Below are 16,315 nucleotides of genomic sequence, written 5' to 3' on the forward strand. Positions count from 1 at the left end.
TTACCTGCTGTGTGCGTTAGTGGGGATAGCGACCAAAGTACCCGCCTATTCCCACCTATTGCACGGGTTATGCCGCCATGCTAAGTGCATATTACACTTCCTCGCCTAACTGAGTAGTGTCGCAAGCCACCTTCTAGCCACTAGAAACGTGATAAGGTCCACAAACTGCATACGTGGGAGGGGTGACATTGGTGGTATGCAAAGTAATCTACCGTCAATGCACTCCGGACTAGTGCTCACATTCCAATTGTCCAATGCACTCGGGACAGTGCTGCATCTAGCGGGGTTTGGCCTCGACCTTTCCCGCAACAGACCGACATGCATACACGGTCCCTGGTAGCATGGTCGGTTATGTTGTGCAAAGAAATGATAAGACCACCCGCATGGAATTCCCTCCTCCATCGGTGATCATCTACCTCCACGCAAAAGCCCACAAACATCGTCGACCATGGCCAATGCAACAAACCCGTTGTTGTTCTCTCATGGGTCCTATACATGGATCCAAGAAAGTTCAATTCCATGGTTTTACAGTGCCCCAGTCCTCCTTCTTGGTTGGTATCTGTTATCCTGCGCATGGAGCGGAATCTTCGGTTACCGAGTGCCAGTTTTTGGCATCAAAACGTCATGGGAGCCGACCATGGTATCGAACTTCCGGTTCTTCAGGCGGGCTGGAGACGTGTTGAGCGAGGGGTATCGCGCAGTATGATCCGTAGCCCAGTCGATAAATTCATGAGCTGACCTCTCCGTGGCGACAAGTGTAAGGACAAGATCTTCCAATTCCGACGAGCCGACACAGACATGCTTGTCTTGCCTCCAAAGTATGTCGACGATATCAGGAAGCTTCCAAGCCATGTCGCCAGTCCAACAGTGGCACACGTGCACAATCTTATGGGCTCTTCCACCAACATGCATATCATCCTTCAGAGCAATCTGCATTTCCGCACCCTCCAGCTGAAACTGACGCCGAACCTGAATTCCTTGACGGCACCCATGCAGGACGAGGTCAACTATGCAGTAGAGAAGGAACTAACCACGTCTGAAGGTCAGCCATCTTCTCCTTCCATGCGGTCCTCCTGGCGAATATTGACAAAATAACAGACGAATGGGTCACCATCAAACCCTATCACACGGTCCTTGATTTTGTGGCCCGCGTCAGTGCTCGCATTTTTCTTGGTCTGCCCCTGTGTCGGAACCCCAAATGGCTAGAAGTGTCTACCCAGTTTACCGAAAACGGTATTGCCTTCCGACCTCTCCTGAGCCCATTGGTTTCAATGCTAATTGCAGAGCAGTTTTTGTCTCCCTTGTCTTCCTGCGGCTGTTCCCTATCTGGACCCACAAGCTCCTCAGCTGGTTCATGCCCTCATCCTATCGAGGAAATGCATACGTCCGGAGAGCCAAGAAGCTCCTTGTCCCCGAGATCCTTCGGCGAAGGGAGCAGGAGCTTAATGAATCCCAGCCACCAGAAGAGAGCAAGAATAACCTTCTGTCCTGGATGATGGAGATTGCCACACCCGAAGAAAGCAAGCCTGCGTCTCTAGCGCACCTGGAGGTCGTCCTCTCACTCGCCTCCATCCACACCTCCCAGATGAACGCGGTCCACGTCCTCTACGATCTCCTCGCCCACCCAGAATACCTCGATCCCATCCGCCAGGAAATCAAAGACGTGGTCCTAGAAGAAGGTCCCTGGATGCAGTGGCAGAAGTCAGCATTCTCCAAGCTCCGCAAGCTCGACTCCTTCATGCGCGAGTCCCAACGCTTCAACCCACCAACCCTTCTATCCATGCACCGCGTTCTTCTCCAAGACGCCCAGCTCTCCGACGGAGTCCGCCTCCCAAAGGGCGCGCACATCAGCATGGCCGTCAACGATATCCAAAACGACCCGGCCGTGACCCCGGATCCCGAGAAATTTGACGGCTTCCGCTACTACCGGCTCCGCCAACGCGAAGGAGAGGGTCATCTTCATCAGTTCTCGACAACGCAGGAGCGGGTTCTGAATTTCGGACATGGTCAAAACGCGTGCCCGGGTCGCTTCTTCGCTAGCTTGGAAATCAAAATCATCCTGGTTCGTCTGCTCATGGACTACGAGTTTAAATTCAAGCATGGGAATAAACGCCCCGAGAACTTGCGCGCCCATGAGTTTATCTTCCCCAATCCTGATGCGGAGATCCTGATGCGGCGTCGGCCTGCGTCGGAGCGTTTGCAGCTTTGAAGAGGAGTTGAATGCAACAGGAAGTTGATATTGACTGGGGAAATAATTGAGAGAGCTCGCAGTGTGAATACGAAAACGTTCTTTTTTCTAGTCGCTCAATTCTGTAGTTATCCTGCAGTTGACAGTGTGAGCCGTCCAATTTCCGGCTACTCTCTCTTGCCCGCGATGAAGACCACTATACAGTATATGCCATGACAAAACTACCAATGAAATGCCACAATAGAAAGCAATAATGCTGACACATTTCTGCGCCATTATTTCGCCGGGGTTGATCTCCAATTCAATGTAACCATGCTATAACACCCGCCCCGCTGGAGGCAAAATGAAGTGTATGGCGATTTAAAGGCTTTGACTTAATTGGAGCAAGTATTTATCCCGTCCTCAAAGTCTTCACATTGATCAAATACAAACCATCGCTCAAAATATACGAGCTGCATGGATTTTGTGCATTATCTACATACAGTAAGGTGTTCGGCGATCCCGAAAGACCCTGGAAAACCTACTAGATAACAAACCAAAGTACACATATTGCTCCGTTGCATTGCACTAGTCTCCTGCAAGTTGCAATCAAAATATCGAAGGGGATACGCTAAGTGTATTAGTTACGGCCCCAACTCCAGTGTACGGAGTATGTACGTGCGTCTGTATTGTCCATCCCCTCCGTGATTTCGCCCCCAAAAAGCCTATTACCGAACTTGTAAGATGAAAGCATGATTACCGTACTTCTGCATACGGGCCAAGACGAGTGAGCCCTAAGTTCCTTGCTCATCAGACCACGTAGAATCGGCCTTGGCCAACTCGTGCGTGTCTAGGGCATTAATAAACATTGGTTGGTGTCGCGCTGCTCTAGGTCTGATTACCTTTCGTCTCAATCGTAGGGATCAACAAACACCCCTTGTTGAGCCCCGGACTTTTCTCAATGGCGCAGCTCTTGCGGGTGGTCGCGCTGGCGGCGATCGCCAGCGCGGCGGCTCTGTCGCGGGACTGGGAGAACGGTGTGTGCTTTGCTGGTGATCCATTGGCTCCTTCTCGACCTTCACTCTAACAGTTGATCATACGGGATAGGAGGTTTGTTTGGAGGTGATGCGTTGTCGTCCATGAACTTGCCCCTTTTCCTATCCGACGTTGTAGGTGCCTCCCACTCACCCAGCAAGTTATAGGCCATGTCTAATGGGGAATGAGTCTATTGTAGCTAGGAGAAGCGAGGGATCCATGGCATGGTGTCGACCCAGCAGGAGATCCTCCGAACACTGGTGTCACGCGTCGATACGAGTTCGACGTCTCGCGGGCGTTTGCATCTCCGGACGGGTTCAACAAAAGCGTGATCCTGATCAATGGGCAATTCCCCGGACCTATGATCGAAGCAAATTGGGGTGACATGATCGAGGTGACAGTTACAAATAGCATCGACAGTCCGGACGAGGGCATCACACTCCACTGGCATGGGCTCACGCAAAAGAAGACACCTTGGTACGATGGCGTCCCTGGGGTCTCGCAGTGTCCGATCGCCCCTCGTGGAGGAAAGTTTACCTATATCTTCCAAGCAGATCGCTATGGTTCCAGCTGGTACCATTCGCATTACAGTGCACAATATGATGATGGACTTTTTGGTCCACTCATTATCCACGGCCCTTTGCAGCCGGAGGTCAAGTATGACTTCGACCTGGGCCCCGTTATCATCTCGGATTATTACCACGTTGGCTACTATGAGATCATAGAACGGAGCATTCACAAGCCCCCGGGAATCATACCACTGGATAACAACCTCATCAACGGGAAGGGATCATATAATTGCAATCATACCAGCACGGACACAAAATGTCTGCCAGGCGCCGGATTTGAGAAGTTCAGATTTCGCTCCGGGAAACGGCATCGTCTGCGATTAATCAACAGCGGTGCTCTCGCCAACCAGAAGATCAGCATTGACAACCACGAGATGACGGTCATCGCCAACGATTTTGTCCCTGTGAAACCCTACAAGACCAAGGTGGTCACATTGAGCCCCGGTCAGCGAACGGACGTGATCGTGCACGCGACCGGCTGTGCTACAGATGCCGTCTGGTTACGGTCCGACATGGACATGGTCTGTCTCCAGAACACGGCGACTTTCCAGACCGCGCGTGCCGCCATATACTACGAGTTTGCGAACCCTGGGCGACTGCCTCAGACAAAGGGAACGAGCTGGGAGAGCAATGATTGTCGCAACGACGCGCTGGATCGCACCGTTCCTTACTACCCTCTCAAACCCCCAGTCCCCAGCACCACGCAGACGGTGACCATCACGGCGGGCCTGAACGAGACCGGCTTTATGGTAATGTTTATGGACGGATCTTCTTTCATGGCCAACTACAACCAGGCCGCTCTGCTCGCAGCCCAGGAAGGTAATGTCAGTTTTCCACGCCAGCGGAATATATACGACTTCGGGTCCAACTCCAGCGTCCGGCTGGTGTTTGAGAACGCCTTCGACACATTGCACCCCATGCATCTGCATGGGCATGACTTCTGGGTTCTGTCCGAGGGACCCGGCCGATGGAACGGGACCATCATCAACCCGGAGAATCCGTTGCGTCGAGACACCCACCTCATGATGCCGGGATCGCCGGAGAACCCGTCGCATCTAGTGTTGCAATGGAATCAGGATAATCCGGGGGTCTGGCCGCTGCACTGCCATATATCTATCCACTCGAGTGCGGGCATGGTGATTCTGGCATTGGTACGTGCTCTGATCTATAACGCCTTCTGTCATTCGATTTGTCCCTACTTACTCACTTATGTTTTCTAGGAACGACCCGACGACATCGCCAATCTTCCTATCCCTGGGGCCATTGCCAAGGATTGTGAGATATGGGATCATATTGACAAGTCGGACTATGCTGAGCAGATTGACTCGGGGGTATGAGGGCGTCACAGGGGTAGGGTTGTGTATTCGTACTGTCTTAATATACGTATCCGCTCGCTTACTGTGTAATATTGTTACAAAACGACCATTGACATACTATCTGCGTATCAGAAATACCTACAAGGTACCGTACGATACTCGCTGCAGTTGGGTACATACAAGTAACGTACTAGCCAGGAGACCACGTAACTACGAGGCTACGAGACTAGAATAGAAGCCTTTCGGCCCAAGAGGATCTTCGATCTGACACGTAAATCCCCCCCAGTTGTGTCAATCCTGACTCTCTGTCTCTCCAGTCTTTACACGTCTCTCTCCCTCCCGCCTCGTGTCTAATCATGGGGGTCGTCAGTCTCCTGTTGTTGTCCGCTCTACTCTCGAGTCTGGTCAGTGCCCATTCCTCCACCCGCGTAGACAAAAATGCCAGTGCTTACTCTTCCAGGCCTCGATCGGCTATGTGATCCGAAATCTATGGTTTCACCCGCTAGCCCAATATCCAGGACCGCTTCTATGGCGGGCCTTCCGTCTCCCCTTCCTGCTGGCGATGATGCAGGGGGAACTGCCGCATCGGATTCGGCGCTTGCACGAGCAATACGGGGATGTGGTCCGCGTGGCGCCCGATGAACTGTCCTTCATCGATGCCGCAGCCTGGCGCGACATCTACACCCGAGGCCGGGACTTCGTGCGCCCTGATGAGTACAAAGACCAGCCGCCGGGCAAGACGGCAGCGAACTTGATCGCCTGTTCAGAGACCAAACACGCGCAGTTCCGCCGGATCCTGGCGCCCGGGTTCTCGGAGCGATATGCCGCAGAGCAGGAGCCGTTCGTCCAGTCGTACATCGATCGGTTGTTCGCCAAGCTGGACGAGCGCTTCGATGTCGATGTCGTGGAGTGGATTAACTACCTCGCCTTTGATATCATCGGTGACCTCACCTGGGGCTCCTCGTTTGGATGTCTGGACGGACTCACGTACCACCCGTGGATTCAGACAGTTAGTCAGTTTAAGGCGGCGATTATTGTCGGCGGGCTGAAATTCTACCCAGCGGTGTATTCGTTCCTCATGGCCATTACTCCTGCCTCGGCGTTGAACGAGGTCATGGAGATGTGGAAAGTCACGGAGCAACAAGTTCGCAAGCGCGTCGCGAGCGGAGTGACGCGACCTGATCTGGTCGGTACGATGCTTCAGAGTAGTAAAGCGACCGGGGGCGAGACTATGAGCCCGGAAGAGATGGAGGTCAATGCAATGATGATCGTGGCGGCAGGTAGCGAGTCTATCACCACTGTTATAACTGGCGTAATCAACCATCTGCTCCGGGACTCAAAGACCCATCAGACTCTCGTGAACATCCTTCGGAGTACGTTTATCTCTGAGAAGGAAATCACTGCCTCAGCGCTGAAGAATATCCCTTATCTCAATGGGGTCCTCAACGAGGGAATGAGGCTCTGCCCGACCATCCCGGACTCCATGCGCCGAAGAGTCCCCGCCGCCGGAGCCAGCATAGCAGGCCGGTTCGTTTCCGGAGGCATGGTTGTGTCTGTTCCACCCTGGGCGACGTACCGCTCATCTCGCAATTTCACTCGCCCTAATGAGTTTGCCCCGGAACGGTGGCTGGATGGCGCCACTCGGAGTGACGAGTTCGAGGGTGACGTGAAAGCGGCCTTCAATCCTTTCTCGCTGGGTCCGCATAACTGTCCTGGACAGAACCTGGCATGGTTGGAGCTACGCTTGATTCTTGCACGGTTGCTCTGGAGGTATGATCTGTCCACGCCACCGGCGACGGAACTTCCTGAGTGGGAGTCCCAGGGAATCTGGTGGTTCTGGGATAAGAAGCCGGCCATGGTGCGCTTCCAGCGGGTCAATTAGTATTCCTTATTCTCATGGTCGTGAAGAAAAGGCTTATAGCTTAGTGGCTGCTGGATCTATTCCTTATGGTCATCGAGAATTGAGAGCACGTGCTCTTCCCTTGCCCTAGGCTCCTGCCCATTTCAACTACCTTGAAAGATGCTCCGATACAACGTCTTGTTTACCTACAATTCATTGGAATCAAACAGTACAAGCTCTAATTCAAATGTGTGATCGAGAAGGATGCGATACAAGGAGTTCAAATCCCAAACCCAGGCAGGTAGCAATTTTATTAATTAATTTCGTACCATACAGACTCCACATTGTCTAGAGAAGAGGATAACAAAACTTCGAGTATCAAACATCAGCCAAAACTAGTATCTTCGACTCGTTTCATCAGGTAGCCTACATACCATAGCTGATCCATGTCAAGCAGCAGAGCTACCGCCGGTCAGGGCCGTCCTGGCAGATTTACGAACGTTCGGACCTTTTGACAGATGTAGATCAATACCTTATTCATCTGACCACGGTGCTTGCTATATCATTACCCGCCTGTCCGCACAATCTTTTACAGAACTGGTTGAAATGATTTTTGTTCTTGAAGTTGACATTTCACTGAGGCGTAACGGACCCGGTCGGCGATGAGAGCTCCAAATCCCATGAACCGAGAACTTTTTGTTAGCATTCCAGGATCCACTAGTCATTCAAAAGGGTCCACCAACATACTTTACCCATTTGAGAATGGTGACTATCAACCCCCCTTTACCTTATAGAGCAGGCGGTCCAAATCTCACATTGCTCGCGTAGAATTCTAGCTATCCCAGCCTACAATCCAGCACGACTATACTAAATTAGAGAGAAAAGGCGATGAGGCTCTGTTTTATACTTAGAAACCAAAGAAAGTTACTCCGGTTTAAAAGAATAAAATAGAATCGTGAAATTATCGATAGTTTTGTTCAAGTTGGAACACCTCGAAAAGATATATATCTTGAAGATATCCTGCGAAATGCTAGACTGGACTTTGGCTTTCGTTGTGTGGATGTTAAGCAGGGACCGAATACACTGCGGTAGTGATATAAATAATAAAACGAGCGAACGAATAGTTTGATTATCACTGAATTGATTGATTGATGGTTGATGTAGGGAAAATCGGTCTTCCGGGGTGTTGCGGAAAAGATGCCTTAAGCCAACGGTGAATTGCTTGGCAGCTAGCCTTAGGCATCCAACACCAACACGTTGCTGCTACTATACGTTCCTACGGAGTCACTGATAGTATCATATGTGAGAGGAGATCTTACAAGTTCATATGTGGATGTATATTTCTATAGTGAGGAGCGTGCACGCTTAAATTTATACTCATGGCGCCGGTCCAGAAGACAAACAAATAAGCATACAAATCATCATTGCATCCGACATTTCCTCCGGTGCTGGATTTGAACCCCCAGTAGCCCGATCGTAGAATGTCTGGCGGGTCAACGTGTTAGGTTCGCCATCACCTCCGTATAGAAGAAGAGCTGGACGTTCTGCGGAGAAGACCAAATCGTCTGCGGCACCCGTAACAAAGCGAAGCTGCTTACGTTCCTCGGAATTCTTTTGAGCCTGGTTGATCTCGATGGAGATTTGAATCAGAGATTCATTCTCCTTTTGGACGGCTGATGCCACGTCCGTCTGAGTAGGATCAAAGACTAGAGCCAACGCCTTGGATTCCTCTAGAATAGCGACTACTTGGTCTGCTTCCGGTGCGTGTCCTTTCGTGAAGGTTAGTATAGAACACCAAGGAGTAGAAAAGAAACTCACCCATTGGGACAATAACACCGCCCATTGAGAGAATCGCCAAGCTCGCCACAAAAAACGGGTACTGGATTTCGGCTAGTACACCGACGTAGCCAACACCGTCTTTGAACGCGCCATTTGCATCAAGTTGGCTGGAGGGAATAGCACTTTGAATTTTCAGGCGCAGCACCTGCACATCGTGCAGGAACTGGGAGTAGGTGAGTTGTACCCCATGTGTACTGTCGTTGATGATGATTCCATCTTTGTTTTGGTGGGCGGCGTTGATCAGGCGTGTGAAGAAGGGGTCAGAGGGGAATGTCACTTCTTGGAAAGGACCCGTCTCCTCTTGAATGGTTGTAGGAGTTTGTTCCTGTGTATGTTCATGTTCGTGGTCATGTTGATGCTCATGATGCTGCTTATTGTCATGGGGACAGGCGCACTCGTCATCAGAATGAAAATCTAAATCCGAGTCGCAGTCATAGCCGTCGACTGCAAGACCTGGAACACATTCTTGACACATCTCTTCGGTTTTGACTCTTGTTTATTGTTGATAAAGATATCTACGGCTTGGTGGGGTTCTCGTCCAGCCTTTCGAAGGATAAAAAGTTCTTCAATTTTCTTGGCGGTGGCATCATCCAGGGCCGTTTTGATTGGCCTGAATAATCAGGAAACCCACCCTGTCCGATGACAGCTACATGCGGTGTATTTAGGCTGCGGCAGGTCGTACGACATCAACATTTTTTCATTATCGTAGTCGGCAACCGATACGATATTGATTTTTTCCAATATCGTTGTCGTATATACGATATCTAACAGACATCAGACGATATCGATGGATATCGTACAAATATCCGCACTAGTATAAAACTCGCTAATTTATCCTATCTTGAACAATCGGGTGATAGTTATGAAGCTGACCAATTATTATTTTACAACTGAAAGTTTACATGTTTGATTATGACGGTACTCATTTGTTATTTCTTTCACTTGTCATTGGAAATAATAAGATATAATATTGTATTCATAAGCTAATATTGTTAATGTAACAGTATATATTTTACTTAGATAGCAAGCGTGTTATTGTTGCTTGTAATTTTACAATTATTAGTTGATAAGTGATTGTTAGATAGAAATATATATTTAATACACAGACAATGTAGTACGCTTTCCTACGAAGCTTTAATATAGTATTCGAATTTATAAATATTATAGTTTTGATATTCAAAATAATATCTACGGATTTGCGAGGGCTTTGCCTCATTGTAGAGTTACTTTATTTAGTATATTTATATATAAAAGTAAAGCGCAATTTATGTTCGAAGTTTCCAGCTTGCGGACTTAAACATTTTTTTTAGTTCAAGCGATCGCGAAATAATCGTCCGATATTTAACATAGATTGGACAATATTGTCTAATGTCGTCCGATATCGGTTAGATATTAAATAGATCAATTAACAAATATCCATTTTTACTCATTTATACCCAATTAATATTGAATATTATTTTTAACACGTTGAAATCACGCCAACATTTGCCCATAATCTTGTTTCTATTTTATAACTGAATTCCCTGTAAGGCTCTTATTCATGAATCTAATTATTCTATTATCTTTATCTAATCTTATATCTATCATGTCTTATTCTCAAGCATCTTTAAATCAATATACAGTATCTCAATACGCTAATTCATTCGTTGATCCAGATATTTTACAATCAAATGATTTTTTAGATGCGACAAATAGTTAGATTACAGTACAATCAACTTCTTTTTCTAGATTTCTTTCTCCGCCTCGATATCCTCACGCATCCAATTCATTTATATGCGTTGTTTGCAAATCCCGCCAGCAAATCTATATACTTTATAACAACGATAAAAGTGATCGAACAATGAACAAATCACGAAAGCATTTTGTCGAATAATGATTAATGACCGAGTTCGGCATTAAAAAAGAACTTCAAAAATCTGTTTATTGGAATAGTAATCTCAAAAAATCTGATGTTTAAGAGTCATTTGATTAAGTTGCAAATATCAAGACTGGCAAATCTAAGATTATGTGTAAACGCTGTCAGAACGTAATCATTCATCCAGAGATTAATTGTACTAATCTATTGTTAATAAAGATTCATTTTATTAATATAGTCTATGTTAAGTCACAGAAGATTACAAAGCAGAGCATTAATTATTTATTACGGAAAATGATAAATTTATTTCTAAATTTAATCTATATTATATACTAATATTTTCTATTTTTATTCAATCATGTCAATTAACAAGCACGGAATTCAGTCAAATCATTTTTCAGAAAAAGATCTTCAAATTTATCACAATTATTTGTCTTCCATTCCGCACTGTTGAGTATCTAAAGTTTAAAGAATTATTGCAATATACTAGGCTTGTTAACTCAGAGCTTAATATCTCATTCGCCCACAGTATAAGACAGTTTTTAGATAATGAAGTCCAAAAACAGTAGCAGAATGTTCTTAATAAGCTTCCGTTTAAAAGCTATTTCTTTATTGCACTAGATTGTTGGATCTCTCCTTTTGATTAAGCATTTATGGCAATCATTGGATATTTTCTTGATCAGAACTGGAATTACTGTGAGGTTCTTCTTGGATTTGAATATATACAAAGATCATATACTGAGATTCAGTTAAATGAAATTGTTATCCAAATCTTTCAGAAACATAATATTATCGATCGAATATTGTCAATCATAATTGATAATGCATCAAACAACAACATAATGATTGAAGACATTTAAAAAATAGTTCAGTTTCAGATTCTCTACAATACATCTATCTTCCGAATATTATGCATTGTGCACATCATGCAGCTTAATTTAAAGAATCTTCTTGAAAAGATTAAAGCGAATCTAAAGAATGCGGAGGCTGAATCAGAGTGATCAAATAAATGTACGAAGTCGTTACAGGCTGCTCTATGTCATTCTTCAAGAAATATCGTGACTACATTAAAGAAGATAAATGTATTATATTATATCAGAAGATTATAATTACTAAAATATTCTAGATTTGAGAACTTGTTGTATTCATTAACGCTAGTTCTCAACACCGAAAAGCTTTCTGGACACTCCAAACAACAGAATCAAAGCTTCTATCTATCTAAAATATTCACACACGCTGGAATTTTACTTTTCTAATGCTAGAACATGTCAAGAGGTTACAACGAGTTTTCAATCAATACTGTTCAACCTATCAATATGTTCAATTTCAGCTCGATCCAGAGAAATGGCGCTAAATAAAATATCTTCTTTTGATCATAAAATCTTTTTTTCATTACACCAAGATCTTATCAAAGACTTAAAATATTACTATTCATTCTGTTTTTAGTATCTATAATGAGCTCTTTGGTCATCTTGATGATGTTGAAAAATTATTAGAATGCAAGACTGTCTCTTGAAAAAAGAGAATGCTTCAAGCATTACAAACAGCGAAACAGAAACTCTCAAAGTATTATAAAACAATTGATATCAAATCATTTGATACAGTCTATGCAATTGCAACTATTCTGTGTTTTTTAAAAAAATTTCGATTCTTTGAAGGCAATGATTGGAAAAAAAAAACGAAAAAAGAGAAAATATTCATTGAATGCCAATCTATCGAGATAAACTACAAAAAAAATTCGATCAATATTAACAACGTATTATTTCCCGAAATGAGCTCTCTCAAGCACAAATTATTCAAGGATTTGACGAAAAGGAGCTTAATCTTATGATAAACTCGCATGTTATTTTACAAGGTGAAATTGACCGGCCGGAGAATGAAATTACACAATATCTTGCAAAGGATTTGTATACTTCTTTGCTTTATTATAAAGCTTTTTAGCTAAGTTGTTTAATAGATCTTACTAAAGGCAAGCCAAAGGTATTCTGGAAGAAGCATGAGCATGAATATCCAGTGCTTGCAGCAATAACACGGGATATTCTAGCAATACTTGTTAGTGATGTTAATGTTGAGCGACTCTTCAATTGTGCTCGTGATGTCTGTCACTATCGTTGGGGGCAGTTAAAACCTGAAATAATCCGATCTCTAATGCTTCATTTGTTTGTATCAAAGTTCGATCTTCAACAAACCGAATTTGAAATGATCAAAAAGTATCTCTCTAGTGGTGAGATTGCTATACTCAATCAGACATGAAAATCAACTCCATCACTTAATGATATCGAGCCGATCAATGATAATGAAGAAAAGAGCTATTAAATTGAAGATATATCGGACAATTTATATAACAATTTAAATAATGATTATACAGTTGAGTAGGCAAGCCTTATACTTGTTACAATCTAGGACAAGCAATCATGGCGCAAGCGGTCTCATAGTGCCGTTGAGGCTCAGAAAAATAGTGATAATGATTTTATACTTTCTAAGATGCCAACTGAAGAATACACGCAGAAATGACCGAGAGAGATTTGAAAAAAATCAAAGCAATCAGACGGATTTGAATTTGATAATCTGTAATATAATTTTGAATAATTGAATATTTGTTATTGCAATAAAGGATAACAAAATATATTAATTAGCAAAAAAGATTGTAGGACACAAATTCACGTCAGTAAATATGGGATCAATTACATATTGAATACTCTAAAAATACTGTGGAAAATGCATAATCTATGTCAACTCGTTCGGGTTAGAAGTCTTGGACTGTTTGTAATATTTATTATCGAATGAATATCCGACGATTATCCAACAGCTTAAGTTGAATATTATAATTGTATCGGACGGAAAATCTAAATATTGTAGTCATATCGATGTCGGCTGCGATACGATACGATATGATATTATCGTACGATCCGTCCGATGCTGCCGCAGCCTAGGTGTATTAGTGTGTTTCATGGATATCGGAGTCTACCTGAGCTCCTCCTGGAGGTTATTCCTATGGTAACCTCATGTATGCATAGAGTTTGCCCAATCCGAAGGAAGGGGGAAGGGGGTGGGGGCGAACATTGGCGAAAGAGCAAGGCCTATTGAGTGATGAGTTGGTGTTGCAATAACCGCCCTTGGGGTTACCAGATACGGGCTGAGATAAGAAGAAAGGTCCAGAGGAGAAATTCCTCCAAGAGATGATAGATTGCGAGCGCGACGCCGAGGAGAGATACGAAACGGATACTCCGCGCAAGCTGCTATCTATGCCATGAGCCTCAGCGGCGTTGCGATTACAGCGGTGCTCATCCTTGGCTCGCGTCGCTTCAAGTCGTCCATGTCGCTGGCTCTTTACTGCGGTGCTGCTATTAGAGCGGCGTGCCATCCCTGCACTGACAATGAGCATGCCTTGCTGCCTGTTTATCGTCCATCCACTCGGATCAGGAAAGGTCTCGCTATGGTTCTGCAAGGGAACGCAGCAACAGTGTGAGTGATTATAGATCTTCAAATGATGGGAAAGAAGGCAGATTACAGGCATTTATATGAAATAAACCAGACTCGGCTATCCAGCTCTGTCAGAATCACGATTCACGTGGTATTAGCCTCTCAAATCAGTTATACAAAAAGCGAGCCGAGTACTATAGCTGCAGTACACTCCGCCGTGGTCATCACCCTCCAACTCATCTTGAAGACAATTACTTGTAAATATCGAGTAAGGAAGTGATCTCTGCCACCCATTACTGCACAAGCAGTACCTCTAAGGCTTCTCCGAGCAGTAACTTCCATCTACTCATCATCGCGGATATCGACAACCGTCTGCTTCCATTTGCGAGCCGGGACACGACGCCGGAAGAGAATGTCGATCTCACGGAAGGATCTGTTCTTCATCTCCGGAACCCAGAGCCAAGCCATGGAGGTGCAGATAAAGGCGGTACCAGCCCAGATGTAGCCGCTCTTGCCGCCCAGGTTCCACTTATCGGTGTTGAGCATGTAGCTGGAAAGGAAGATGCAAGGAATATTGACCACGTAGTAGGCACCTCGTCCAATACCAGTTGTCAGTGGCCTGAGACGAACGGAAGATGTCTCGCCGATGATGACCCATGAGGCAGGGGCGGGTCCCAAGCAGAACAGAACGGAGACGATCAAGCCAAGTGATGCTTGCGCATTGCTAGCCGCCTTACTAGCTCCAACTGAAGCCGCAATACCGAGCAGGATCAAGAATGCACAGTTGATGAATTGACCATAGACATAGATGGTGCGTCGGCCGAGATATGTGGTGAGGATCCAAGAGAGCATGACCATTACCGCCTGGAGGGCAGAGGTGATGAGGCCAAGTGCAAATGCGGTGTTGTCTGCCATACCGGCCTCTGAGCTGGTGTTAGTGGGCTATGAGGTTGTAGGAAATGGCCGAGCTCACGTTTGAAAAAGTAAACCGCTTGGTTAGCAATCAGATTGCCCGTCAGATTCTGAGATGCGTATACACCGCACACAATCAATGTGCGGTAGAGATCGGTGCCTCTCCACAATTCAACGAGACTGGGCTTCTTCTCAGTCTTCTCGAGTTCGATCGTGCGACGCATCATTGCGACTGCGTCGGCGGGATTATCAGTTGCACTCGCGCGTCCAAGGCGCTTGACGGCCTTCTCTGCCTCAGCCAGACGGCCCTGCCGTACGAGCCACCAGGGCGATTCAGGCGCAATGAAGAGTAGGATAGCTAGGGGAGTAGGAAACATCCACTGCAGTGCAATAGGAACTCTGTAGTGACTGTTAGTACAATACCCGTCGATGGCATCTCTGGGAGCGGACGAACCTGTAGGATGACGAGTCAGGCTTGGATTGGTAGTGGTAAGTGATACCGCCGACTATGATCGCACCAATCGCCCAGAACATCTGTAACATCTGTGTCGCTGGAGCTCTCAATCGCATTGGCACAATTTCGGCACAGTAGGCGGGTGCATTGGCGATAAAAATGCCCCACGGGATGCCTTCCAGGATCTGGGACGCCAAAAACATTCCTTGGCTGTTGCCGAAATAGAAGATCAAGATGAAGGCGTTCAAGAACATGAGACCGCCAATGGTCGCCCATCGATATCCAATCCAACTGGTAATGGGACCAGCGATAAATACACCGATGAAGGCACCGACTGGCCCGCTACACTGGAATGCTGACTGCCATGGAGCTTCGATAATCCACTCCTGTGTTTTTTCGGTGTATACACCAAAGTCACGGGCAAATTGAGCTGTGGCTATGAACTGTCCCATCAAGAAAACACAATATGATTCCATGATCTGTCGCAACGTTAGAGAAATGATCTGTCTAAGATGGGCGAGATCTAACAATAGTGCATGACATCACGAATGCCCACCAGCTGGCAGCGGGATAGGCCTTGACAGCCTGGAGCACAGTCATATTATGTTCGACCTCCTCGGCCTCGATGGCGCCCGCCCTGTCGTAGTCGACCTTCTCGCCGACATCGTAACCAGGTCCACCCATGGAGGTGGGCTGCGCCTCGACCTCCGCCGCTGAGGTCTGCTTCTCTGTGCTGTCGTTATTCATGTTGACGATTTCTGAGAGAAACGGGTAAATCAAAGAGAGGCAGGCACGACTGGGGGTTTCAGACCTTTATACCGGCGATAATACCCTCGTCGTGGCAATCTTGATCTTAGCCCAATTACTCCAAGCTTGCTCCGGACCTTGACCTCCTTAACCCAACA

At 46.1% G+C, this 16,315-nt stretch overlaps 5 protein-coding genes across 6 annotated transcripts; 3 read left to right on the plus strand and 2 right to left on the minus strand.

Moving 5' to 3' along the window:
* Window positions 1-637: 637 nt before the first annotated feature.
* On the plus strand, window positions 638-2,209 carry LDX57_006822 (cytochrome P450; the record flags this gene model as incomplete). Its single annotated transcript, XM_046088540.1, has 4 exons — window positions 638-700; window positions 757-1,042; window positions 1,099-1,233; window positions 1,290-2,209. The coding sequence occupies 4 exons, from the start codon at window positions 638-640 to the stop codon at window positions 2,207-2,209; spliced, it is 1,404 nt and encodes a 467-aa protein (XP_045944510.1).
* A 919-nt stretch (window positions 2,210-3,128) lies between these two features.
* On the plus strand, window positions 3,129-5,133 carry LDX57_006823 (uncharacterized protein; the record flags this gene model as incomplete). The annotated part of the gene is made up of 4 exons (XM_046088541.1): window positions 3,129-3,204; window positions 3,275-3,336; window positions 3,402-4,922; window positions 4,992-5,133. 4 exons carry the CDS (start codon window positions 3,129-3,131, stop codon window positions 5,106-5,108), a joined length of 1,776 nt encoding a protein of 591 aa, XP_045944511.1. The 3' UTR covers window positions 5,109-5,133.
* A 240-nt stretch (window positions 5,134-5,373) lies between these two features.
* Window positions 5,374-7,308, plus strand: LDX57_006824 (cytochrome P450). Its single transcript, XM_046088542.1, has 2 exons — window positions 5,374-5,491; window positions 5,548-7,308. Exons 1-2 carry the CDS (start codon window positions 5,444-5,446, stop codon window positions 6,967-6,969), a joined length of 1,470 nt encoding a protein of 489 aa, XP_045944512.1. The 5' UTR covers window positions 5,374-5,443; the 3' UTR covers window positions 6,970-7,308.
* Window positions 7,309-8,245: 937 nt separating this feature from the next.
* Window positions 8,246-9,308, minus strand: LDX57_006825 (uncharacterized protein). Its single transcript, XM_046088543.1, has 2 exons — window positions 8,746-9,308; window positions 8,246-8,696 (listed from the first exon to the last, which is right to left on the minus strand). Exons 1-2 carry the CDS (start codon window positions 9,239-9,241, stop codon window positions 8,305-8,307), a joined length of 888 nt encoding a protein of 295 aa, XP_045944513.1. The 5' UTR covers window positions 9,242-9,308; the 3' UTR covers window positions 8,246-8,304.
* A 4,818-nt stretch (window positions 9,309-14,126) lies between these two features.
* Window positions 14,127-16,173, minus strand: LDX57_006826. Of its 2 annotated transcripts, XM_046088544.1 has the most exons (4): window positions 15,939-16,173; window positions 15,411-15,889; window positions 15,018-15,355; window positions 14,127-14,967 (listed from the first exon to the last, which is right to left on the minus strand). In XM_046088544.1, exons 1-4 carry the CDS (start codon window positions 16,155-16,157, stop codon window positions 14,387-14,389), a joined length of 1,617 nt encoding a protein of 538 aa, XP_045944514.1. In that variant the 5' UTR covers window positions 16,158-16,173; the 3' UTR covers window positions 14,127-14,386. The 2 variants fall into 2 exon arrangements, with proteins under 2 accessions (XP_045944514.1, XP_045944515.1); XM_046088545.1 differs by having other exon boundaries at window positions 14,127-15,355.
* Between the last annotated feature and the right edge of the window lie 142 nt (window positions 16,174-16,315).

This window comes from Aspergillus melleus (genome assembly GCF_016097325.1).
Source record: "Aspergillus melleus strain CBS 546.65 chromosome Unknown contig3, whole genome shotgun sequence".
NCBI lineage: Eukaryota > Fungi > Ascomycota > Eurotiomycetes > Eurotiales > Aspergillaceae > Aspergillus > Aspergillus melleus.